Source organism: Python bivittatus, unplaced genomic scaffold (genome assembly GCF_059951505.1).
Source record: "Python bivittatus isolate LINGU-HERP-01145 unplaced genomic scaffold, Pbiv_v1 ctg000480_np1212, whole genome shotgun sequence".
Taxonomy (NCBI): Eukaryota; Metazoa; Chordata; class Lepidosauria; order Squamata; family Pythonidae; genus Python; species Python bivittatus.
Genome location: NW_028277075.1, coordinates 44,554,658 through 44,580,089, shown reverse-complemented (window position 1 = coordinate 44,580,089; position 25,432 = coordinate 44,554,658). Strand labels below are relative to the sequence as shown.

The 25,432-nt window shown below is 39.9% G+C and overlaps 1 protein-coding gene across 1 annotated transcript in view; it reads right to left on the bottom strand.

The window, feature by feature from the left end:
- The window catches only part of NELL1 (neural EGFL like 1), a 351,666-nt gene extending 330,412 nt beyond the window's left edge, over positions 1-21,254 (bottom strand). The window contains exons 1-2 of the mRNA XM_088145070.1: positions 21,104-21,254; positions 11,605-11,733 (exon numbers count right to left, since the gene is read on the bottom strand). Coding sequence (XP_088001196.1) covers positions 11,605-11,733; positions 21,104-21,254 — 280 coding nt within the window. The remainder of the gene's footprint in view (positions 1-11,604; positions 11,734-21,103) is intronic.
- Positions 21,255-25,432: the final 4,178 nt, after the last annotated feature.

The following is a 25,432-nucleotide window of genomic DNA, read 5'->3' as shown; positions in this document are numbered from 1 at the left end:
CTAGCAACTAAGCATATTTGAATATATAACATTTACTTATTGTCCTAAATTTCTTCTATAATGCTACATTTTTTTCTGTTACCCTTGTTCTGATTATAAGTACATTTTTATATCATTTACATTTTTTCTAAAACATATTGAAGGTTGGAGTTCTTTGAGATGTACTTCATTTACAAACTATCAGATTATTAGATCATCTTCCAGTTTATTTCTGGCATACAGTACGTGATTGAAACAGGAATATTCTGAACCCTCTGAAATTAACTTTCATTAAATAGTGTACTGTATAACCCATCTGGTCTCCATAGTTGACTGAAAACTGAAAGTACTTTAATCTCAACTGCTTTATTAATGCAGTAATTTAAAAAAAACACAACAGTAAGTTGATGAAGTTGCCAACATTTGATCACATAAACCAACTTTATGTTCTTTCATTTTACTTTTAATAGTCTTGATCTTTAGTCCCGTCAAATAATGTCCTAGAACTTGATTTCTTTTCATTTTTTCTTGTCCCCTCCCTTCTCACAAAATTCTTCAAAGCATTAACAAACCTCTTTTGTAAATCCAATAGAGGAAAATTATCCAGGTCACTCTCTTGGTTTGTTATTTGTATATCCCTTTCAATTATTAAGACATCAGCCAGCTTCTTTTGTATGTCAGTGTAGCATCTTTTTCCATATCTTTGTAGCCTGTCCTTTTTAAATACACTTTCAGGTCAGTCTCAGTCTTGTCCAGTAAAACTTGTTCCTCTTTCATAACATCTTTTAAACACAGTCTATCTATACAGGCAGACACTCTTAAAATTAACTTCTGAGTCCATTGTTCAAAAATATCCTTCTGTATGTCCAATGATAAAATATTTTGCTTCACTCTGTATTAGTAAGTCAAATTTAATTGAGTGTTCTTCTCCTTTAATTGTAATCTTTAGTTCCTTCTCATTCCCTCTAGCGTTCAACTTAAAGTCTCATCCTTTTTTTTTTTTTAAAAGAGAATTTGAAACAAAAGCATTTATCCCATGGGAAGCATTCTTATAATTAATTCCAAAATTTTATTTCAAATCCATCTGGACCCTTAATGGACTTTTGCTGATCAAGACTGAAACAACAAGGCTTTAAGGATTTGTTTATAGATAAGAGGTGGGATATGGGAAGAAGAGATAAGCTGTCGAATTTACTATATTCTTATTTTTTCTTATCTTTTTTCTATTTTTCTATTTTTTTCTTTTCTGCACTTTTCATTTCATTCTTTTGTTTTTTTAGTTTGTATTAGTTTTTGTCTTTGTAACATTTTTTTTTATTATTAAAAAAATAAGTTACTAACATTTGCAGTACATTAGAATCACCACTTAAAAGTAAGATTTTTAAAAATAAAAAAACTTTCCAGATCATTCAAAATATTAAATGAGCATGTAGAATAACTGTTCCAAACTTAACATGAGGGTTTTTTAAAATAATTTTTATTGACAGTTTAATAGCAAAAGAAAATACAAACTAAATTCAGAAAGAAGGTAAAGAAAAAAAGAATAAAAGGTGTTCAGAAAAAAGAGAAAAGAAAAAAAGAAAAAATAAGAGAAATAAAAAAGAAATATTTAAAGAAGTAGCTTCTGATCTTCAAGCAAACTTAATAATTCATCATCACCTATAACGTTACATGCAGGTATCTCTTCTTCCCATAACCCATCCTTAATCCATACACAAATCCATAAATCATTAACATTTCAGTCCTAGCGTCAGCTAAAAGTCTGTAAAGGAGTCCCAGATTTATACAAACTTGTCTTATTTTAACCTTGATCAAACAAACAAACCTTGTGCTCATTCCTTTTGCTTCTAACAATCTTAATCTTTGGTTCATTTAGATGCTGTCATACAATTTGATCTCTCCTAAGTGGAAATATAAGAAATTGATCTGGATAAGGACTTTTTATTGGACTTACAAAGCAAATTGGTTAAACTCTTGAAGAAATATCCGAGATGGGAAAAAGAAAAATGGAATGGACTTAACATGAGGTTTTATGAAAATTTAGCTTCTTAGAGCAAGGTTTAAAAAATATTAGCCTCATGTAAAGAAACCAATGAAGTCTAGACAGTTTTAGAAACGAGGTCAAAGATTATGACAGATTAAAACAAAGGGAGGATGAGAATTTTGTTCTGCTCATTAATAAAATACACAAATGTATTCATAAATGAGACGGGAAGAATTTAAGTGTTAAAAATGAATATGGGCAAAAGTAGAACTGACATCTTCACCAATCCTTAGTTTAAACAGAATTTTAATAAGGCCAATGATATGGGTGCTGGAGGTTTTTTGAAGCTAGAAGGGAGCTATTGTTTTCCATTTTTCCAGCTATAAAAATGCTAACAAAAAAAATCAAATAAACTCTAACAAAGAGCTCAGAACTGCTTCTGTTATTGCATTACCCTTTTCCTTTTTCCATTATACTAGCTAAGAAAAAGATCTGACTTTTGTAGAGAGTTTAATATACGCTGATCCCATTCTGCTGTCCAGAGAAACCTTGTCAAATAGAGCTTTCACTTGAAATCCTGTCTACGTACAAAGCCATTAACACAGATCAGCCTACATTTCCTGCATGAGTTGGCAGCTCCTTGAAAGTCACTGGCCTGGCGTGTCCTAGCATGAAGCAGAGCCCTCATGCAGTATATTTATCAGAGGTCACTCAAAGAACAAACTTGTGACATTCCCTGTATGAAGTTTCTATTAAATGGAATGAGTAGTCTTTGTCTTGGTTGTAAAAATACAAGTTGCCTTTCCCAGCCTTTTCTTGTAAGTGCATGCATAACACAAAGAAGAGGATGATATTTAGTTCAAAGGAAGGACACCTTACAGCAGCATTTCTCAACCTTAGCAACTTTAATTTAAACTGCTGGGGAATTCTGGGAGTTGAAGTCCACATATCTTAAAGTTGCTAAGGTTGAGAAACACTGCCTTACAGCTTTATATGGGTCTGCTATATCTTACTGTATTTTCTTGAGCATCCATCACATTAAAAATATGCAGTTTAAATTTACACAGGCCCACAAAAAGTAGAGGGAACTACAAGAAACTACCACTGTGCTAAATTGGGGCTGTCTATTGAGAGAGACTAGCTGAGCTGTAAGCGAGAACATTCCTGATTTATCCAGCACCTTTCAAGAATTAGTAGCTACTTAAACATCGTCAAAAAAGAAGGAAAAGAAATAGATTTGATTGATCTGCATGTGCTAATGTATATGCATAAATCAGTATTAATAAAGAGTAGTTATAATTTTTAAGTCACTCTGCAGTGCGTTCTGATGTAGTAGAGGAAGACTACGACCGGGTGACAATGCACTGTCCAAATGCTACTAGCTGGTGGGAAGCTTTAAGACTTTAGCTCTCCCTTCTTGCTCTTTCAGTAAAAACAGACTTGGATTGGACTTCAAATTGAGAAGTGTCCTCAAGGACATCCCCCTGTAGGATGCATGATCAGACTCAAAGTGGCTTTAGGTAGCCACAGCCTTTCAGCTTCTAGGAAAATGAGGCTCGACAATCATGCCTTAGCCACAAATGCTCCAAAGAAGTATATACATGAAGTAGTATATGCAGACATGGTGAGTGACCTGGACAATCAGAGATACGGTTTGGAAGCAAGCTCTAAAATAACAAGTTGCCTTTTCACTGGGTTAGAAAAACCAGAAGAACTGATAAGAGGCTGAAAAGGCAGGGAAATAAGAGCCTCTACAGAACCTGTTAATGAAGCCTATCAAAAAAATCTTGGGTAGCTCTTGTTTTTAGTCCATTTCCCTTTCGTATTCCCCCATAGGACGGATTTAGCTTTGATTAGTTCCTTTTTACTTGCAATCCTATTCAAGCTCCATGTTTCCACTGGAGAAAAGACTAGGAAGTACTGCCCCCTCCTGTTATGCATAAGATAATAGAAATCTTACATACCATTACAGTTAAGGCTTGAACTCAACCCTCCTCCATGGGGGATTCCTAGCTTGGTAGCTGTATTTGTGGGAAAAAATCTTGAAATAATAGTTTATTACAAACTGAATTTTTATTTCCTAAAGGAGCAAAACGTTGCATTTTTCTCTGTTAGATTCTCTACTATGACTTTTAGTCCATTTTTCTTATTTAACTGGATCACTTTGAATGTTTTATTTCTGTCTTGTAGAATACTAACTATATTACCCAATTCTCTATCTTCTCTGAATCTGATAAGCATTCTCTCCACCTCTTCATTCAAGTCATGAATAAAAACATTAAAGAACAGAGGACCCATGACTTTCCTTGTGCCACCCTACTCAATATTCTCATCAATTTCATAAGAATCCTATAATGAACATCCACTGAGTATAATTTTTGAGCCAGCTGTTTATCCATTTCACCAAGCTTAACTAACTTCCTAATCCATCCATCCCCTACTTAACAAGCTTGTGCTCAGAATATCATGAGGTACTTTGCCAAACGCTTTGTAAGTGAAGACCAGGTTAGGGATAGATCATCATGGAGAAAATCTATCTACTTTATGTGGTTACCACAAGTCAAAAATGACCTAATGGCACATAATCAATCAATTAATCAATGTTGTATCTACAGCAATTCCGCAATCTACTAAGGAAATCACCTGATTAAAAAATGACAGAAGGTTAATCTGGCAAGATTACTCTTGGCAAGTAATCCTGACTTCCACCAAGGAAATTTTCAGGGACAAGATTCTCACATATTCTCAGTGTTGGCCCTCTTTCTTTCAAATAACCTCTCCTTCTATAGAATGACTAACCCTTCCCTGTAAAGTTTTTGAAGAGGCCATTAGAGGAAGAGATAGAATGTTGAACTACTCTCTGGTGTAGTGGAAACAGCACAGCATGTTGTGGGTGTTTGCTGTTTGTTACAGTTTGCATGATTTTAACTTTATTGCTGAAAGCCAACTATGAGCTGCACAGAGTATTCTGACTAGAGTGGTACAGAAGATTTAGTAAATAAATAAAGTGTTGTTTTCTGTGTACTTACAACTTTATCTGTTTATGGTCTGTAGAATTTTCCCAGGTATCTCAAAACACAGCATTTCAAACAACAAGGTGGTATATAGCAATCCTGACTTGGACATCACTGATAACTTTATTGGTGGCCATTTTTATCTGATGGTGCCAGCTTCATTGGTTTCATTGGCACATATTATCAGAGACAAATAAAACAGAACCGGTGAACTGGAACTTCCACAATCATTATCAACTTGCGAGGTCAGCCTATCAGACTTCAAGAGTGGCTCATCCTCCAAAGCTCTGGAGTGCCTGCAAAGCTGTTCTGCCTCAACTACTCTATGCCTACTCTAAAGAGGAAGGATGTAACAAAGCTGAGGCTACTGCAAGCCACTCACAAGCATTGAGTCCAGAATTCTTGGCAGGTAGGGAATCATCTGTTCAAGCTTCCTCCTGCAAAATATTGATAACATCAGGAAGCAAGGCTTTTCCCAAGGTCATGTCTTCTTATACCATCTAACCTGTTTATGAAAGTCAAGGAGTAAAAACAACCTGAAGCTTGGATTCAGTTCTATATCTCTGATCTAAAAAAGATCTAGGTATTATAACACTTGGATAGAGAGGGAAAAACTAAATAGAAGCATTTCATCTGTCTAGGCTTCAGTGTACTTCATTCATCAGGGTAGCTAAGATCTTCCATCTTTAGAATGTCAAGGGGCTGCCTCAATGGGGGATGTAGTAGAAATCCTGATCCTGTGACTGAAGGTTGTCAGGGCCTGGGTGGGGAGAAATGGGCTCAGATTCAACCAATGCAAGATAGAGTGGCAATTAATTCAGAAGCCTATTGACTCCAGGGTAATACAAACTTTGACTCTTGACAGTGTTGTGTTCCCTCAGAGAGAACAGACTTGCAATTTGGACATCCTTCTGGACTCACAACTCCAGTAGATGAGCAAGTGAAAAATGCAGCCAGGAGGGCCATTGCCCACCTCCAGGTGTGCCCCAGATGAAGCTTTCTTTGGACCAGGATAAATAAGGATGATCATTCACACCTTTGTCATCCCATGATTGATTTACTCTAGTTCACTCCACAGAGACTGACTGTTAAAACCACTCAGGAACTTCAGCAGGGCCAAAAGTCAGCAGCCTATATGCTTATCAGGCAGTCTTGGTGCTGCCACATTACCCCAGTGCTGTGGGAACTACATTGGTTACTAGTGTGTTTACAAGTGCAATTCAAGGTGGTGGTTGCTATCTATAAAGCTCTGTCTGGCTCACAACTCAGGAACCTAAGAGACCACCTCTCCCAGCTAGATTCTAACACCCAGTCTGGATGACCAGGGACTGCCTACCAAGATTCTATCCTATCACAAGGTGTGGCGGGAAAGGCTCAATGGCAGGCATTCCCTGTGGGTGCTCCTCTCCTCTGGATTTGTGTGCTCCACATGGCAAGGGTAGCTCCTACTGTCATGGCCTTCCAGAAACTTGTAAAAACTTGGTTTTCCCAGAAGGCTTTTGGGGATTAATCAGAGTGGAGCCCCCAGCAGAATAGTTTTATAAATTTGTATAAATTTATAACATATCATCTCTTATATATTGATATTATAATGTTTTATTAATTTTGTATGTTGTGCATTGCCTAGAGTCCTAACCGTGTGAGACATTAAATAAACTCCATCAATAAACCAACTCTATGATTTGGTCGCAGACTTTGCCAACCCTTATTCTCACACAGTTTTGTGTTGGCTCTGGAACTAACAAGCATGGGAACCATTAAAACCTGACACAGGCTAGACTTTCCCTCCAACTGAGGAATCTGAAAGCCTCTTCAGAGATCTCTGCCTGTGCCTTTCCTACTTCCCTTTGAAAACTTAGCTTTTGGTTTGATCATACGAAGGTACAATCTGTAAAAAAACATGGCTGTACAATTTCCTCAATTGCTGTTTTTTTCCTTAATATCCCTTTGTTAAAACTCACTTTCCCTAACTTCCCATTTCCCTATTACTTCAACATGAATAAAATTAACCTTCTTAGCTACTTTTGCTTAAACTAATTATGCTTCCTGTCAGGTTCATATAACCACTGCCTGATTACTCAACCCCCAACCTGCCTTATTCAGCCTCATGCTTAGCTCTCAATTGCCCTCTCTGATTTATCCTGTTCTATGCTTTTGATTTGCATCTTAAGGTTTGTCCCACTTGTGAGCAAACTGGCTTTATAAGAAAATATGCCAATTTCTCTATTTCAGTGTGTGCCTCTATGTGTCATGTTGATGCATTGTTTATTTGTTTCTCAAGAACTCATATGTGTGGTTATTGATTAAATTCACCAAGACATCTCTTAATAAGCTTGCATCATGACATTTAGCCAGATGTGATAATAAATGGCTGTGAGTAGGAGAGTTCTTCATTTAAATATCATTTTAGTTTAACTAGTTGTTTTCAGGTCTATATCTACAGCAGTGTTTCTCGACCTTGGGAGCTTGAAGATGTATGGACTTCAATTCCCAGAATTCCCCAGCCAGCATGCTGGCTGGGGAATTCTGGGAGTTGAAGTCCACACATCTTCAAGCTCCCAAGGTTGAGAAACACTGAACTACAATATATTACAGCAGCATTAGTAAAGGCCTACATTATAAAGCTGCAATAAAAATCATAAAAGAATGTATATGAAATATGTTGAATGTTCAGATGGCACCATCTAAATGCCCAATATTTTGATTCCACACTTTTTCTCATCCAAACAATAGCAGTAGCTATATGTGACCCTTATTCTCCAACCCAAAATGTCCATTATTTTGAAAGCAGGAACATTATTTCAGTAAACATCTTTACTTTTTTGTAGTGTACTGTATTTGCATTAAAGTGCAAGTTAAGATTACTCAGTGATTTATATTTTTTCTTGTACACCCACATAAACAAATTCCTGCTTCTCTATATAAACCAAGACATTCATATAAATATATTTTCCAAAGCAAACTGAGCCATTTTAGATAAAGCAAGAAAAGCAAAGATAACATTTTTATACAAGGTGGCCCCCTTTAACTTAACTTGAAAGTAAAAATTAAATTACTGAGCTAATGCTGCTACTAAAAGGCACATTACTTATAGTTTGTAAACAAGTAAGGAATCACATAGATCATTCACCCATTTTTTATCTTCCGAACACAGATCTACACGTTGTCCTCTATAACACTTGCTGATAAAAAAATCCAATTTTTTAATACATTAATCATAATGTTTCTGGTGAAAGAGGAAAAGCGAAGAGCCATCCAAATGCACAATGCAAGACCATTTTCAACTGTCACAGGAGTCTTCAGAAAATCAGACTGTCAAGTATGTGATGTATTCCCAGAAAGGTTCATTTACAAAAAAATTGTCAGCTGAACAATATACTAAAAAGAAGTCCTGGATCTTAATGCAAATTTAATCTCATGCTTGAGGATCTGCAATGAAGTTAGTTTGTGCAGCAAAATATACTTCCATTTCCTGTAACTCTGTCCAGGGAATAGGGTGGACTCAAAGAACTCATGCCATAGAAAACAAAAAGTCTTTTAAATTTATTTTTTCTTTTAACAGTGTCTTATTTGATGTATATTTCCAACAAGGGACCTTTGCTAACAAATAGACTGGAATAATACAGTATTACAGTAATGCTATAATAATACTATATTACAATAATATAGTAATACTACTGAATTGGATATAATATTTTAATTACCGTATTTATCAGCATATAACATGCACTTTTTTCCTTAAAATTTGGGGCTGAAATCCTAGCTGCATGTTGTACGCCAATACTCAAGCGGCAGGGCTGGGAGAGTGGAGCCTTCATTTCAGCCAGGGCTGTAACCGGGACAGCTCTGCAGAGCGGGAGGTGAGTAGCGGGTGAGCGAGCGAAAACCAGCACTCCACATCACTCGTGTGAGCGCCTGAGCTCTGCAGAGCAGGAGGTGAGCAGCAGGGGAGCAAGTGAAAACTGGTGCTCCCCATCGCTTGTGCGAGCAAAAACCAGTGTTCCCTATAGCTCACGCGAGCGATGGGGAATGCTGGTTTTCTTCGTTCAAAGAGGGGCTTTTTCTTTCATATCACGTATTTACCTTATAAGTGGTATAAATATTACTAAACAAAAAGTTCAGAGCTCCCTTTATTTCTTTTCCAAGTCATTTATTTTAAATGTAAGGTTTTTTACTCAAACTTCCTTCTTAAAATTAGGGCGCGTGTTATACGCCTGTGCGTGTTATACGCCGATAAATGCGGTGATCAAAACATTTTTATCAGATCTGATTTGAGTAACCTTTTCCTCCTGGCTGATCCCAGGCAGTATTTTGGTTCTCTCACAAACTCCAAGAAATAAAGCAAATTAAAAGATGCTTAGGTGATACAGGCATAAAACAGCAAGCAAAGAAGACAAGAAGTAGATACATTCAAGCCTACTGCATGACAATCAGGGTGGCAAAGCATAGCTACTTGATCATTCTTGTTGCATCTGTGGGCTGCAATTGCACTCTTGAGAGTGTCCTGGATCCTAACCGGGGAAGAACAGGTGGAAAGAATACATTACTGGGATTATTTGACTGAGAATTTTGTGGATAAAATTGGTTACATCTGAGTTGGAGGCCAGATAGATGGAATCTATTGAAATGTCAGGGGTGATGTCTTGGGATGTTACCTGGCAGGTTTTTGAGCCTGTAGATTTTGAGGAAGTAGACAAAGTTCTCTGTAATCTTAGCTCCACCACTTGTGGACTAGATTCCTGCATCACCTGCCTGATTAAAGCGGTCAGGGAGCAAACTGGGATTGGATCTAAGCAGTAGTCACTATTTCTTTGAAGGAAGAAGTTCCAAACCTACCACTCATGAATAAGCTCAGCCTGGATCCAATGTAATTGGACAACTACCATCCAGTCTCCAACCCTTTCCTTTGGGGAAAGGTTATTGAGGAAGTGATGGGGCTCCAATTACAGAGGATACAGATTATCTGGATCAATGACAATTTGGTTTCAGGCCTTGGAATGGGATGTAAACCACACTAGTCACTCTTGTGACCTGTGGCAAGACTTGGGTGGAGGAACTGTGACCAAACTTATCTTCCTAGATCTCTCAACAGCCTTCAATACTCTCAACTTCAGAATCCTTCTGGAACATCTGCAAGGATTAGGAGTTGGTGGCATTGTCTTACAGCAGTTCCTCTCCTACCTGAGTAGGCCAATCCAGCTGGGATGGGGGACAGATCAGGCATATAGGTTCTCCTATGGGTCCTTTCTTCTATCCTACTTAACATCTGCACTTGAATCATTGGGAGACGTTATCCATCAGTTCAGGGTGGGGTATCATCAATATCCTGATGATATTCAGTTGTACATCTCTACTCCGAACCCAATGGGAGTTATGGTGGAAGGACTGACTTGGTACCTAGAGGCTGTCAGAGTCTAGATGGGGAAAAAAGGGGTTAGACACAACTCAAGCAAGATGGAATGGCTATTAATTCAGAAGTCTATTGATTCCAAGACCATACCAACTTGAAATAGCAGGTTCACAGTTGGGTGGCCTCCTGGGCTCATGGCTTGAAAAAGACATAAAATTGTGGCCAGGAGGCCCTTTGCCCTGCTTTGGCTAGTGCCCCTGCTGTAGCCTTATCTGGAACAGGATGATCTGAGAACAATCACTCAGACATTGTCATCTCTTGGGTAGATAAGTTGCTTTAAAAAGACTTCTGCCATTGAGGACTATCCAAAAACCTTAGCTGGTCCACAAGGCAATGACCTGCAAGCTTATTGTTCTGTCATGGAACTGCCACAGTACACACTGCTGTAGGTTCTGCACTGGTTACTGGTATGTTTGCAAGTATAATTTAAGATGCTGACTGTTAATTTTAAACCCTAAATAATTCAGGGCCTGGATATTTAAGAGACCACATTTCTCATACAGTTTCTATCTGTCCAGTCTTATAGCCAGGGAGCAGCTACTAAGAATTCCCACTTAGGGTGGGAATTATGGGGTGGGATGAAGGTGCAGATGATGGCAGGTATTCTCTGTGGTAGATCTCACCTATGGAATAGTTCTTCCCCTGCCCAAGGCAAAGATGGCCCCTACTGTTTTGATGTCCCAGAAGCTGATAAAAACTTGGCTCTTCTAATTCTGGGGAATTGGCTGTGGAGCCATCAGTGCCTATATTATGTATTAAGGAACCTGTTGTTATTGTTTATTATTGTTGTTTTATTATATTTTAATGTGTGTGTGTGTCCAGCTTGAGACAGGGATACCTTCCTTAAATACATAAATAAGATTTTTAAATAAAGTTAGTAGCCTTGCAATCCAGCAGTGTCTCTCTCAGCTGATTCATACATGACTCTCAACATCCATAAAAAAAACCACAAGGATGTCAAAAAGATGACACTTACATAATGACACTATTGTGCAAATCCCACAATTTCATACTTGCCCCATGATGTCTGACACAAGTATACATGTCACAGCATTTGCATGTGTGACATCCTGTCCCCTTTGCTCCCATCTGGGGACCCTTGATGCTCAACATCTCCAAAGTAAAGATAAGAGGAGGAGAAAGAAAAGCACAAGCTGTATATGAAAAGAACAAGTTGTATTATTCACTGTTAAACATTTGACAAGTATTTGCCTTACCTTGAAATAGAAATGCTTTGCTGGTATTATGTAGTCCAGACACTTGTGTAACTCCGATAGTCATATTGACAAGATCCAGTTCTTTGATAATATCAATTTGTAAGCTAGGGTCCATTCCAAGGCCTACAACTAGGAGACAAAAGATTTATTTTAATCTAAGTGTAATAACTAAAGATACTGTACAATCATGTACAGTGATGTATGCAAATCTGATGTTTAAATCAGCACTTGTTCTATAAGTAACAAACGTTGCACTGCATTAACTGAGACTGAAGTCCCATCTTTCTGGATAGTTGCGGAATAAGACAATGCACCATAAATTATCACCATTAATGCGACAGTATGACATGATAAATGAGCCCTGCAAATGAATAAGCCTTTAAGAGCCAGAAAAATAAACAATAAGACACAGATTGGGTGGAGAATTTCATGATCTATTGGCCAAGCAATGACTGTGCCTAATGGTTGCACAGTAAGCATGTGTCAGATTACAGGCCACATTTCTTCTTTAACGGATTTGATCTAGGTTTTTGAATGTGACTTAGAATGTAATTTGGATAAACTTACAGTTTCCACTCAAAGGAATAATGTTTTATATTTGGAATTATTGGGAGGACATAGCCAGGACCTTTTTTTTCCTGAGAAACTTTCAGAGCTAGGCTTTTGGATTCCCCACTAGGTGATCCCACGCTCCTGACACAGAGCCAGCTTTGCATTCTGCAGGTTGGTAACAGCCCAACCTGTCAGCCCAATATTGTTATAAAAAGTGCCTTTTAGGCAAGAGCCCATTTACCTTGAGGGAACTTTGCGTGGAAATGACTTATAAACAGGAGCAAGGCATGCATGCACAATGCTTTTATACTGACTAGGCACAAAGAAACTTGCCGCTTGCATTTGCTTAAAGAAACAACTGTGAGCTGCCTAAGGGTTGCAACATCTGTACCATAACAAGGATTCAAGACATTTCACAGTCCAGCAGGCAGTCGGCATTGTCAAAACTGACACCACTCATGTGTTCAGCCAGCAAGATCCTCACATGCTCTAGCTCATATGCTCAACTGCCGCAAATAAGGAAGACGTCTCCTCGAGTATCCTACTTTGTTCATACAATTCTTAGTTCTGGTTCATTTGTTTCAAATTTCTAAGACTGCAATTGTCTTCCCTGAGACAAAAACAAGCCAACAGCCAGAGGCATCCAAGGAAGAGGGGAGGGGGCTATGCCAAAATCTGAGCTTCACAATCCAAAACCTGCCCCTTTTATACATGTGTTCAACGATGCATGCGTGTACAGAAGGAACCAAACCTCTGTCCCAGTGCTGTGCTCACCATTGGATAGATTTTTACCTCCTCCCTTTGAATGCTCAGGTCAACCCCTTTGTGATCTCTGACAAAATCAGATGTGCCGCTGGATTTGATAGCAAGCTTTATTCCTTGCAAAATAAAACATGGTGACACTGTCTCCAACTCAGCTAGTCTTCTCTTCTTTATTGACTAAATAGCTTACTTACAACATTTAATGTAAACAATGTAGTTCCAAAGTAAAGTGAAGTAAGCCTTCAGTCTAATGGACTAATAAGGCAAGGGGTATCTATTAAGGCTGAATGTCTGTTAAATGGCAAAATGTTGGGTTTTTTAGCCCCAAAAGACACTCATACAAAGGATGTGCCCCCTCCTGTTACTCTGCACAGCCCCTATAGCAATACTCCTCATACACCGGCTCAGTGATCCACATTGAATCACACAAGATTCATCACTGATTTCCATTCCTGAACTAATCCCTCAGTTTAACAGACCTCAGTTTATCTGACTTCAGATTTAATGGATAAAGTCTGTTGGATTTAAATGTTGCCTAAATGTTCGTTACTGAATTGGGACTTCATATTGCAGTAATAATTTTTCAGCCTTACCCTAAAACTCAGCCTTAGCCTAGAGCCAGCCCTGAACCTGTTAATGTAACCAAGGATTCCCATATAATAGTTATTATATTATTATAATTTAATAATAAAAATAATTATTATATTATTATAATAATTACAATTATATTAGCAGGTTCAGGGCCAGTTCTAGGCTAAGGCCCAGTAGGCACCAGCCTAGGGGCATCATGACTTGGGGGGCATCAATGCCCCCCCAAATTTATAATGAATAGACAAACATTTTGAGGCATGGGCAAGGAACTTGCCGCTTGGCAGGTGCCCTCTCCATCCCCAGCACTGTCTCCCTCGCCCCGTGGCTTGTCTGAGGATTGGGGGGGGGGAATTGTCTGGGGCTGAAAATTGTAAGTGTAAAGCTCAAAAACTCAAAGAAAACAAGAAACAAGAGGGCACGATTTTGAAATTTTGAAATTCCTAACAAAATCAGAAGATGAGCCAAACCATAGGCGGCACCAGAATACGACTTTGCCTAGGGCGCCAAAACATCTAGAGCTGGCCCTGAGCAGGTTATAAGTGTGAATCAATCTGCCAAACAGCAGTTTAGTTTGACATGAAGGAACTTTAGGCTTCTGTATTTGCATCTCGCCCTTTTCTTCCTGGGCAGCTAGAAGAATTCTGAAGTTTTTACCTTAGCTTAGGTACAGGTTCTTGTGCTGTGTAGCACAGAAGACTGTGCTTGATGTGAGCTAAGAATTATTTGAGTATTTAAGCATAAATTACCATAAAATCAATTATCACTCTCCACAATTCCAAGTCTAGACAACATTACAAACTTTAGCAAATCAAAAGCAGAAACTACCAACCTCCTTTTCTCTTTCATGAGTGAGAGCGTTCAGAAGGTTCATTGCTATACATTCATGCCATACTAAAATGATGATAGGATTTAGCTTTTCCATGACCGTATAATTCACATTCCTGCCTCTATTCATGAGCTATACTGTATCATCTATGAAGCTTGTCTGAGTTGTCTTAATTATAGGATATTTAGTTAATATTATTTTAGTGTTGAAGCAAAATTATTCCTTCAAAGTTAAAATAAAGCAGTGGGTGTTCATTTCCTTGGATCAGCATAAAAGATATTTTGCATCTGTTTACACAGCTACAGGATTTCAGAAATAATTCAGAAAAGGTGTTTTAAAATCCAGAACAGTACAAATGGAGCACCTATCTGTAACTCTTCAAAACAGCCACATCATTTTCTGAGAGTATATAACTGCCCTCTGCCACTGCAGCTGCTCCATTTGTGCTCCTGCATGCTCTGAAGGACTTGTTTTGGACTCAGATCTGAAGCATTGTACAGACTGGCTACTTAGAAATAAAAAGATAGTGGATAGTTGTGTAAAGTTGCTTTGCTGGTGATTAAGCATTATACATAGCTTCAACTAGATCAGAGGGAGGTAACTTTTTTGGGTCAAAGATCACATTGAACATTCCTTGGGAAGCTGAAAGGTTGCAGTGTGGATGGAGCTATATTATACGAATGGGCAGGGTTTGGGGGGGTTTGACATGCCTAGTTTTCATCTGCTTAAGAATGGCAGGAAATTGTGCCATTTCCATCAGTTTTCAGCAATCATAAAAGGGGCCTTGAGGACCATAGTTTGCCACCCGTGAAACAGGCACAAGGAAGTTTGCATAAACAAAATGTTTGTGGCATCTTTATTGGCGCATTCTAAAAACAAATACTGTTTTTTTCTGAAGTTTTCAAGTGATTTCATTAAAAAAAACTGATATGCATTCAACTATTGCAGATGCATTATATGTGGATTTATCTCCCAGTGAAGAAAGTATGCGAAGAACTCACACCTTACATATTTTTGAAGAAAAAAAGGCACCAGGTAAGTTTCAATAGATTAAATCTATGAAATGTAGATCCTACCTCAGAAAATTCAAGTTTTCTGATATTATCAACCACTCAAAATGTTTTAAAAAATTCTGTATATCTACCTAATAAGGTAAAATCATCATATCTAAATGTGTCTCAAAACCTGCCAATGAGGAAATGTTAAAGACTTCTCTTGCTAATCTGATTCATATATGGAAGAAAGAGCTGATCCAAAGTGATGTGGAAAATCCAGTTTGCTCTTCTCCACTCCACCAGACTTCATAATAAAATATCTGATAATTTGTTCTCCTTTAAGAGCATCCAAAATCTACTGGTTAATAGAAGGGAACTGGAGTGCACCCCTCTTCCTGAACACACCAGGCAGACAGAAACAATGAGAAAGAGATTTTTTAGAATACTGGGGATGTATGCTGAAATAATGGGTGGGGCCAGTACAGTTATATTTCATTAGTATAACTAAGTCCTATACAAAGTTGCAGGGTTAGGAAGAAACGGCCAGGTTTCACCTTCCTTCCTTCCTTCCTTCCTTCCTTCCTTCCTTCCTTCCTTCCTTCCTTCCTTCCTTCCTTCCTTCCTTTTCCTTGAGTCAGTCTTGACTCCTGGGGACTGCATGAACAAGTCCATACAAGAAGTCTATATGGTTTTTCTTAGCAATATTTTTCAGAAATGATTTGCCATTGCCTTCTTCCTGGGGCTCAGAGAGGACTAGACTAAAACTAGTCTCCTGGTTTCTAGCTTGGTGCTTTAAACCATTACACCAAATTGGCTCTCCCCTTTCTAATACTACTATTTAAAGATTTAGGTTAACACTTGTCAGACTGCATGCAGCAAATGCAGTAACTGAAATTTGGTGTATAAGATTCAGGTGCTTCCTCCCACCCATTCTTTTCATTGCATGCATATTTCTACCATTCAAATAGTGTATAGCCATTAAAAAATAAGTGTCCCAATTAACAAAGCCACTAAAATTTAAATCACTTATTGGAATACAGTTATATGGGAGTCATGTGGCTAGACAATACCCATATAATACTAACCATAAAGAATACAAGTTTCTTTCTGCCACAGGAAAAAAAAAATCTTGAGATTTAAGAACAGGTAGAAAAAAATAATATCACCAAAAAGAAATTCAGCAAGAAGGCAACTGAATGAAAAGATAAGCACAGAGTTGGCATTAGTCAAGAAGTAATGATGGGAAATAAAGAGGTTTAAAGGAAAAAAGAAAGAAAAGTGGGAAGCCAAGGAGAAGGAGAAAAATGCTGGGGAAAACTGATAAAGTAGCAGGATAAATAAAGCTGTATATTGTTGTAAAAAAGGTAAAAGTATGGAAAATATGCCTTCAAAGTTAGAGAGAGATTAATTATATGAATGGAGTTGAATTACCCAGCAAAATCTCTAGCTGCAGGTCTTCAAAAGTATTAAGCGCATCTAGACAAGAACAATTTTGAGTCAAATAGATTTTCATCTACAGGTAGTCCCTGGGTTAAGAACACCCGGTTTACAGACGACCCATAGTTAAGAACAGAGCCTATTGTAGCACAATTCAAGTTAAATACACAATGATTCAAGTTAAATACACAATAGTTCAAGTTAAGTACACAATACTACTTATACAGTATTATACAATAATACTGTTCTGGCTTACATACAAATTCAACTTAAGGACTGACCTCGTTAAGAACAGAACTTGTTCTTAAATTGGGGACCACCTGTATAGGTTAGTAGCAAAAGTCACAATCTAAACTATATTGAAGGATCTCAGTAAATGTTTAGCTCAATACTTTGCTAATAAAGTAAATGACAACATAGTGGAACTGCAGACATCTTCCCCATAGAGAGTACTGAATCAGTAGCCTTCATTCACATCTGTGCTGTATCTATGTTTGGGATTCCAACATGGTAAGCTCTTTAAATGTAACTCCAGTCATACTCTCTCAATTGTGGTATCCACTGCTGAAAATCACTAGGTAATATTACTTTCTTCTTTCAGTCAATGAAGCTTCCTTTCCATTGAATTAACAGTGAAGAAGAGCTATTTCCAGTTTGCAAAAATCTAAGGAAATAATCAAGCTGCAAAGGATATATCAGGAAATGGTGAGAAAAGATAACTCTAACCATTTAAAAAGAAATTTCAAGAGGTTTCTATAAAATCTGTTATGTAATTACCATTCAATATGCAAGTTGACTATAGTGGGAACACTGCTTAAGCTATAGCCCATATATCTCCCTACATAAAGTTTAATCTGCATCAAGGAAATTGCAACATTTAAAACAACTATGTCAAGGCTATAAAATTATAGGAATGCAATCAAGACTCTGAGATTTTGTCCAATTGAAAAGAACAACGTTAGTCAACTGAAGGTTAAGCTCTTCGGCTGACCATTAATACTCTGGATCCCTTCCCTACTCATTTCTCTTCTGCTGCCTTCTGATACTACAGGATGTATATCCATATACACAATTTGGGCAGTGGGGTTAAAGTAATCATAAAATCATAGAACATAAGGTTTGGGAGTGACCTAGGAGATCATCTAGTCCAATCCCTGGATGATTGTGTTGATTAATAATTAATCAACACAACACTGCAGCTTTGGTTGTATTGCCACATCTGCTATCTTCCCTGGAGCCCCAAAGTCTCTTTTCAAATCTTAAGCAAAAACATATGCAGTATGTTTAGCTATTTCATCTGCATCCAGTAGAATAAATAGATGATTCGATTCATTTTTCTTCTTATAAATCAAAAGCAGCAGGTAAATGGAAAATGATTTGCTCTAAAAATTGCACGTATAGGACTCTAAGAGTCCACATCGGACTTTCTCTTTCTTCTTCAGTTCAGCCTGACTAATTTAATTTTTCAAAAAGAAAAGACTTTGTCAAATTCATAGTCAAACCGTTAGAACCTTTCCTAGGGCTGAGCCAGGTAGTTTCCAGTATCGACAGCAAGCAAAGCCAAGAAATCGCCTATTTGTATCATATAACTTAGAAATGCATTATCTTAATGTGCTTTTATCAACCATTTGTTTACATGGAACATGACCATCACAAAAGTTTTTGGCTCAATTTATACATGCATATATATCTTATAGCTATAGATCACTCCTGTTAGATTTCAAACGTATAGAACGTGGTGGTGAAGAAGAGATTTCAGTTTAAATAAACTAGATAGAGTTCACTATCCGCTGGCAAAATATGCTACTGAGCAGTTTGATAAAACTTCTTTCCAAATTTACTTCCTCTTGTAAAGTCCAAAACTGCCAATTCAAACTTTGGTGATGATTTTATGACTGAGAATATTTCATCTAATTGTATCAGCCATGCAATGTTTACATGCAGTCTTAAGAATTAGGACCTGATGGCTAATTAGGTTCAATCTGCAAATCTCAAACAAGAACCAGCTGAAGGGGTGACTTATTCATCGAAAGACACACAATTAATTCCAAGTGAAGCACTGATATTGGTGTGCTTTAACTTATTTCATTAAAATTAATAGGAGTTGCAAACTGCTTAATCGTAGCTGAATTCTGACAAAAATGGTTTTACTTGCAGATCCCAGTTTCTTAACTACTTTTACTATATTAGCAGTTTTGCAATCTTTCATTTCTCACTATAAAAAAGAAGTAAACTACTGCAATCCCATTTGATTCATTTTGAGGCAATGGGACCCACTAAGATCACAGTAAGTTTTCTTATGCAGTAATTTAAATAGAGGTACAAATATGAGTAATAAATACTTGACCATAGAAAGTATAGAGGGATAGAAAATAATTGCTCCTCCAGTTTTATAGATATAAAACAAAAGGAACACTTCTGCTGTATGAGTACTGAATTAGTTGCTGAAGATGTTGCGCTCAACAATATCTCTGGAGAAGAGTGCCAGCCTGGTCCTTAAGAAGTGTTTTATCCTAAGATGTAAAAATAATTATGTTCAGCGCAATTTAATAAGTACTGCAGGCTGTAGAGCGACACTAGATTCAGAGGCAATCATATAATGTTTGAAAGAAATCTCTAAATACACTTCCCTCAAAAATCACCTAAAGCTAAATTAAGAACCTATTTTGAGAAATTAAATATAAACAAAAACAAATTTAAAAACCCAAACCATTTGCACACGTTTTCACTAACTAAAGAGATTGTTAGTTGTTTTGTTCTGTTTTGTTTAATTAAATATTTTCAGATTTTTTTTCCAGGTTTATTTATTTGCACTTGTGAAAGCCACATTGCCCCAGAGAACAGCTCCTAAAAAGAGAGTCTTTTAATTATTGCAGGCTGCCCCTGCAAATATTTGGGAAAGGGAAAGACACAACTAGAGCAACTCCTGTGCACCCATTCACTTGATCTGCATCCTGTTGCCCCCCCAAAGCAGCCAGTGTCTTTACATTAGCACAGACTCTTTCCCTTTGTAATGTATTTGTTTACTTTCTTAGCCACACCTTCTGTGCCATAGAAGACAGTCAGCTGAAAATGAAGTGCATCCATAACAAGACATTTGGGGGTGGGAGGAGAGATGAAGGAATATAGAGATTTTGTGCCTTAGAGAACTCTGACAGATAAATATTTCAGATGGCTGCACTGGGGGAAGAAATATTCCACTAAGGAAATCTCTTCCTTTGGTCTTGGTTAAAAACAACTTGGCCAAAAACAGCAAGGAGTTTTCTGCTTCTTCTTTTGTTTGCTTTTTGCTCTCTGTCAAGTGAAGCTTTCCACCAAAGCTTTCCTCCGTTGGTAAATTCCTTTTCATCTTCTGTAAGAAAACAAATGGAAAGCTGGGGGGAGGGGGTTCCCTAAACTTTAGATTATTTCATTTTCCTTGGATGAAACAATGGGCTCTCTTGGAGAGCAAATAAAAAAATAAAAAAATGAGCCAGGGGAAGATACTCATCTTGGAGATCTGTCTCTCTCCCTCTCCCTCTCTCTCTCTCTCTCTCTCTCTCTCTCTCTCTCTCTCTCATCGCTAAGGGGATGAGAATGTTGTAAAGCCAAGAGTCAGATTTGCCGTGCCAAGTCTGCTTGTCAAACCACACCGTTCCCTGAAGTGTTAGCACCCGATTTCCACGAGCGATGGGTGTGATTCTCCCCCCCCCCCCTCCTCCCGCAAGGCCGCTTGAATGGAGTGCCATCCCTGCATCCGATTTCCAGATCTCCAGCCGGTCTTGTATCTGCGCGGTCCCCCCCCCCCCAGCCTCCCCTTTCCCTTTCACAGATCTCCCCTCCTCCCGGAACAGCCCTCTGTTTCAGAAGAACGCCGAGGCAGCTGCTTGTCAGCGGCTGAGAGAAGACAATAAAAGAGTGTCCCGCCCCCCCCCCCCCCCGCCCCAGCCAAGAAACCGGCACTTTGCTTCTCCGGTACAGCCTTCTCTTAATCTTCGGGGTGTAGAGAGGAACACTCTCTTGCTTTCGATCCTCCCCAAGGAAATGATTTGCCACTGGCAGGTAATATTCACCTGCTGGCCCCACCCGCGGTGGACTAGCAGGAGGGGAGCAGAAAGCCTTCGCTGCCGCTGGCCTGGGGCCTCTTAGCCGAGGCTCGGCCGTTTGAGAAAAAGAAAAAGCTCTGGGTCGGGAGTGGGGAGCGGGGCCATGTGGCAGACCCGAGAGGGTTTGCATCTCAGCACGCTCCGCCCGCCCCGCTGGCTCCCTTTCTCGGCGGGTCGCCGGCGCGGGGCTTCCTAACCCCGCTCTGCCGGGGTGGGGTTTTGCCCGGTCCTCAGAGAGCTCCTGCCATTACGAGGCAAAGTTTCCGAGTTCTGCCTGGCGAGCCGCGCCAAAAGGACGAGACCGCGGAGGGGCTCCGGGGCGGCGCGTCGGATCCCCTCTGGAGCCGCTCCGCGCGATCCTTCGGCCGCTCTTCGCGCCCCCTTTTCTATCACCGCCGTCATCGCCACCAGCACTCCCCGTGCCCCCACTTTTCCGAGCGAGACTAAGCCATCGGCAGCGTATTGTTTTTAAGTATAAATGCTCCACCCCTTTCCCTCGATCCCTTTGCCTACCCTCCCTAACACGCAGCCCCCAGTTTCCTTGCGAACTCGCGGGGGAGTGCAACAGCGGTCCACGACCCCACTTTAAAGAGAAAGCGGGCGTGGGGGGGGGGGGCGCGAAGGCATAGCGGAGGAAAAGAAAGGAGGTGAGCGGATCCTCCCCACCATGCACCGGCTACCTATTGTCTTTGCATTAAAGACCCCGACTGCGTGGTGGTTCCTACTCAGATGTTTTCGCGGTGGCAGCCTCTCCCCACTCGCACCAAGATGCCCCTTTGCAGATTTCCCATTCCTGTCCCCCCACCGCCGCCACCATCTCCGACGCGTGCGAGGCTGGGGCGGAGACCCCCCACCTCTTCTCAGCCCTTACCTGTTCTTGCAGCTGCCAGGCAAACCCAGACGCCTACCATGACATCCATCGGGGCTGGTCGCACTGTGTCCTCCGTGGAGACCCCGCACGGCAAAGCCTGGCTCCAGTTCTCTTTGGAGCATCAGAGCCTTCAAACTTGAAGCGCTTGTTTGGCCACTGCTCGGAGCAGCAGAGAGAGAGAGCGAGCGAGCGAGACAGCAGCGCAAGCACTACCCGCGGTCAGACCTGCTACCCTGGAAGAGCCCACGTGCTTTCCGTGGGGATGATGCCCGGCTCAGACGGCCGTTTCCCGTGGGGCTCCGCAGCTCACGCCCAGTTTGACGTTTAATCTTTGTTCGGCTCGGTCGTCGTCGACGCCTCTGCCGCCTCCGGTTGCCTTGGCTTGCTGGAGAGGAGAGCGGCCCCGCGAGCTTGCCGGCTGGGTGCTGGATCCCCCTTCTGGACCTTAATGGATCAGTCTAAACCACCCCCGCCCCCCGCCCCAAAGAGGGAGGTAAAAGCATCTCGGAAAGAACTGAACAAGTGAACGGGAAGGATGCTCTTATCCAGGCATCTGACCAACTTGTCTCTGCCCTCCGTCTGAGTGATGAGGACGCACAGATAACGGGGGGAGGGGGAGAGCGAAACGCTAAGAAGCCTTTTCTGGGGTAAATCAGCCCACGGTGATTGGCGCCCACCCCGCTCCGGGAGTGTGCTCTACACCCTGGGCATGAGGCTCCGGTGATTCACCCAGCTTTTGCTGTCATGTAAGTGTCAGCCTCCAAGGTTCTTTGGTGCCTTCGTTGCTGTTTCATCCCCACTGCTGTTTTAAAAACACCAGGCTCCCCCATAAGAATAAAGTCCCCAGGATGAGGGGGAACTGCTTCAGCCTGCCAGCTCCCTCCTGAGCAACAGGCTAGCGCTGCCCCGGGGTAACCCTCTCCGAGAACATTTCCATATGCTGAAGTGGTCTGAGGCACAAGAGAACCAGATCCTGGCATTCTGACAAGCAAAATTCCTGGGGCAGGTCTACCCAGGTGCAAGCAAGCTGCCATCCCACTTGCAGCATGCCTGAGCCTCTGCACTTGATCTGAGCCCAAAGGTCAAGAAGCCCAGTGTAGGATTCTCCAGAAACTAGGTTAATTCAGGACACAGTGGCTGTGTCTTGCTAACACAATCACACTTGCATATGATTCAGGGTAGTTCAAGAAGATGTGATGGTGAATAAGAAGGATAATTTGGCAAGTTAGTCATTGCCTAGGATGTGAGGATCTTCCCTGAGACCTGGACTTGCGTCATACTTATAGTAGTTGATTCATCACAAGTACTGTTTAAGGAAATGACCGTCAGGTCTTTCCTAGTTTTCAAATTCTTAGGAAGTGTGGGATTTAAAAATAAAGTGGCTTATTTTCAAATTGCACACCACACTTTTACTTTCAATAATTGGCTTGGCAACCCCAACTAAAACTGACACATCACTCCAATGTAAGAAGACAAATAAGTGAAATAAGTCATAAAAAGAAAAGACAGAGCGAACTATATCATGGACCATGAAAATCCAAGTTACAAGCGGTGCATAACAGAAACTTATGAATTCATTCATTAATATCACTGATCATGACTCCAGCAAAATTTTTAGAATCTAGAAGGTGAAACTGTGTGCTGGCTGAAATGTAATAAACCTTAAAACATTTTCTGAAGGTTTCCAAGCTAATGCTATTAATATTAGTGCATCTTTGATTTTAGAAGAATGAGTTATCTTTTCAAGGCTGGAATTTATTTTAAGAATTTCGATGCAGCCATTCAACAACAACATTTCCTAGAGGCTTTTAATTTTTAATGTTTTAAATTATTAGTTTAGTGATTAAAACAGCAGAGGAAAAATTTAGAAGAGATTGCAAATCAGAGAAAAGAAAGGAAAAAGACAATTGAAATAGGACTCCTATTAGTGAAAATATACCAGAAAGGACCTGCTATGCTCATCTTCCTGCAGAGAGTACCGCTGCTAAAAGACCACAGAGCCTTACCACTGGAGGAGACGGGAGACCTCAAGAGAGGGGCTGCATTTCAAGAACAAGATAAATCCATTTGTATTGGTCTTCCCAGTCTGAAAGCAGACTTTCAGTGAGATCAGGCTGTTTGCAGGACACTTTCCAAGGAAGACCTCAAGCAGGGCACCATTTTTAACCTCCCTGCATGCTTCATTTACCCAAGGTTTCAGACTGTCCAAACTCCTATCCTATCTCTACTTAAAATTGCCTTATCAAATGCACTGGTGTGGAAAGCTGCATCTGCTTAAATTTCTCATGAAAGTCTATTCCAAAAAGGTGATAACCCTCTCCTTGTATGACACCGGCAACTGTCAAACATTTTCTCATTTGCATTTTACCAGGACTCAATGGCAGCAGTCCTCATGTGATCTTCTCTAAGATTTATCTGTTGATGGATCCAGAGACATGATGCTAAAATAGCAGTGTAAAACAACAGGGCAGAAAACTCAGAAGGCTTTTGTAGCAGAGGGATGGTAACATAGGAAGATGCCATATAACAAATCAGGCCATTCATTTCTGCAGGGTAATATAATCACTTATTGGATAGGATTACAGGCTCCAGGATTATCACCTTATTTAAAGTTGTCCAAAATGGAATCTGGGATCTTTTGCCTGCAAAGAACATGTTCAACCATTGAGCTACAGTAGGGCTATGAGATGTGGGCTGCAAAAATCTAGAGACCCACTAGATGGCATGAAAGACACAAAGAAGTCTAACTTTGCTGCCATCTACTGGTCATCTGAATTTTTAAAGTCTAGATTCAGAAGTTCTAAGCTACAGTCTTCCTCTACTCAATATCAGATCAGGCCATTGGACTGTATCTCAGTAATCTCTAGCCCAAGAATATGGAACCTTCTAAATTTAAAATGTGTGTACTACCAATGAGTTATAGCCTTTCACTTAAATAAGGTAAAATGCAATTCTTATTTATTTTCTTTAATTAAATGGATTTCTAAATCACCCAATAATCAGTCCTCTCTAGGCAGTCAAACGTCTAATCAAAAATAAAATTGCTTGTGTATAAAAAGTAATCTGATTGTGCTGATATTAGTGGCAAGTCCACCACTCAGTATTGGAATATTGGCCTAGATTCAAATCCTCATTATAAAGCAGAACTATGTAGTACTTCTGATTCAGATCTGAAGGGAAAAGGTGCTTTGGAGTGCACTGGGACACTCACATAGTACAGGTAGTCCTCATTTAGTGACCATTCACAGTTACATGATGAAAAAGTAACTTTGTGACCAATCCTTGCATTTATGACTTTCACAGGTCTGTAAAGCAAAGAAAGCTGAAGTAAGATCATAAGCACCATTGCGGTTTCACTTAGCGACCACTTTGCTTAATGACTGAGTTGCCAGTCACAATTGTGGTTACTAAACGAGGACTACCTGTATCTGTTGGCAACTCCTTAAAATAGCTGCATCATTTCTTGGAATCATGGCTCCCCTTACACAGCTGCTGTGTGATCTCAGGAAAACTATATGGGCCTAGTTCAGTGCTATCACTCATCCTAACCAACGTCACAGGGAAGAACCAGGTAAACTGCCTTAAACCATTTGGAGGAAAATGAGGATTGTAACATGTTGCAGATTATAGTGATGCTATGTCTGTGCTGCATATCAGACCTGTATATCAGAAAAGAGAAAAAAAGTCTCCAGAACTGACTGTTGCTGAG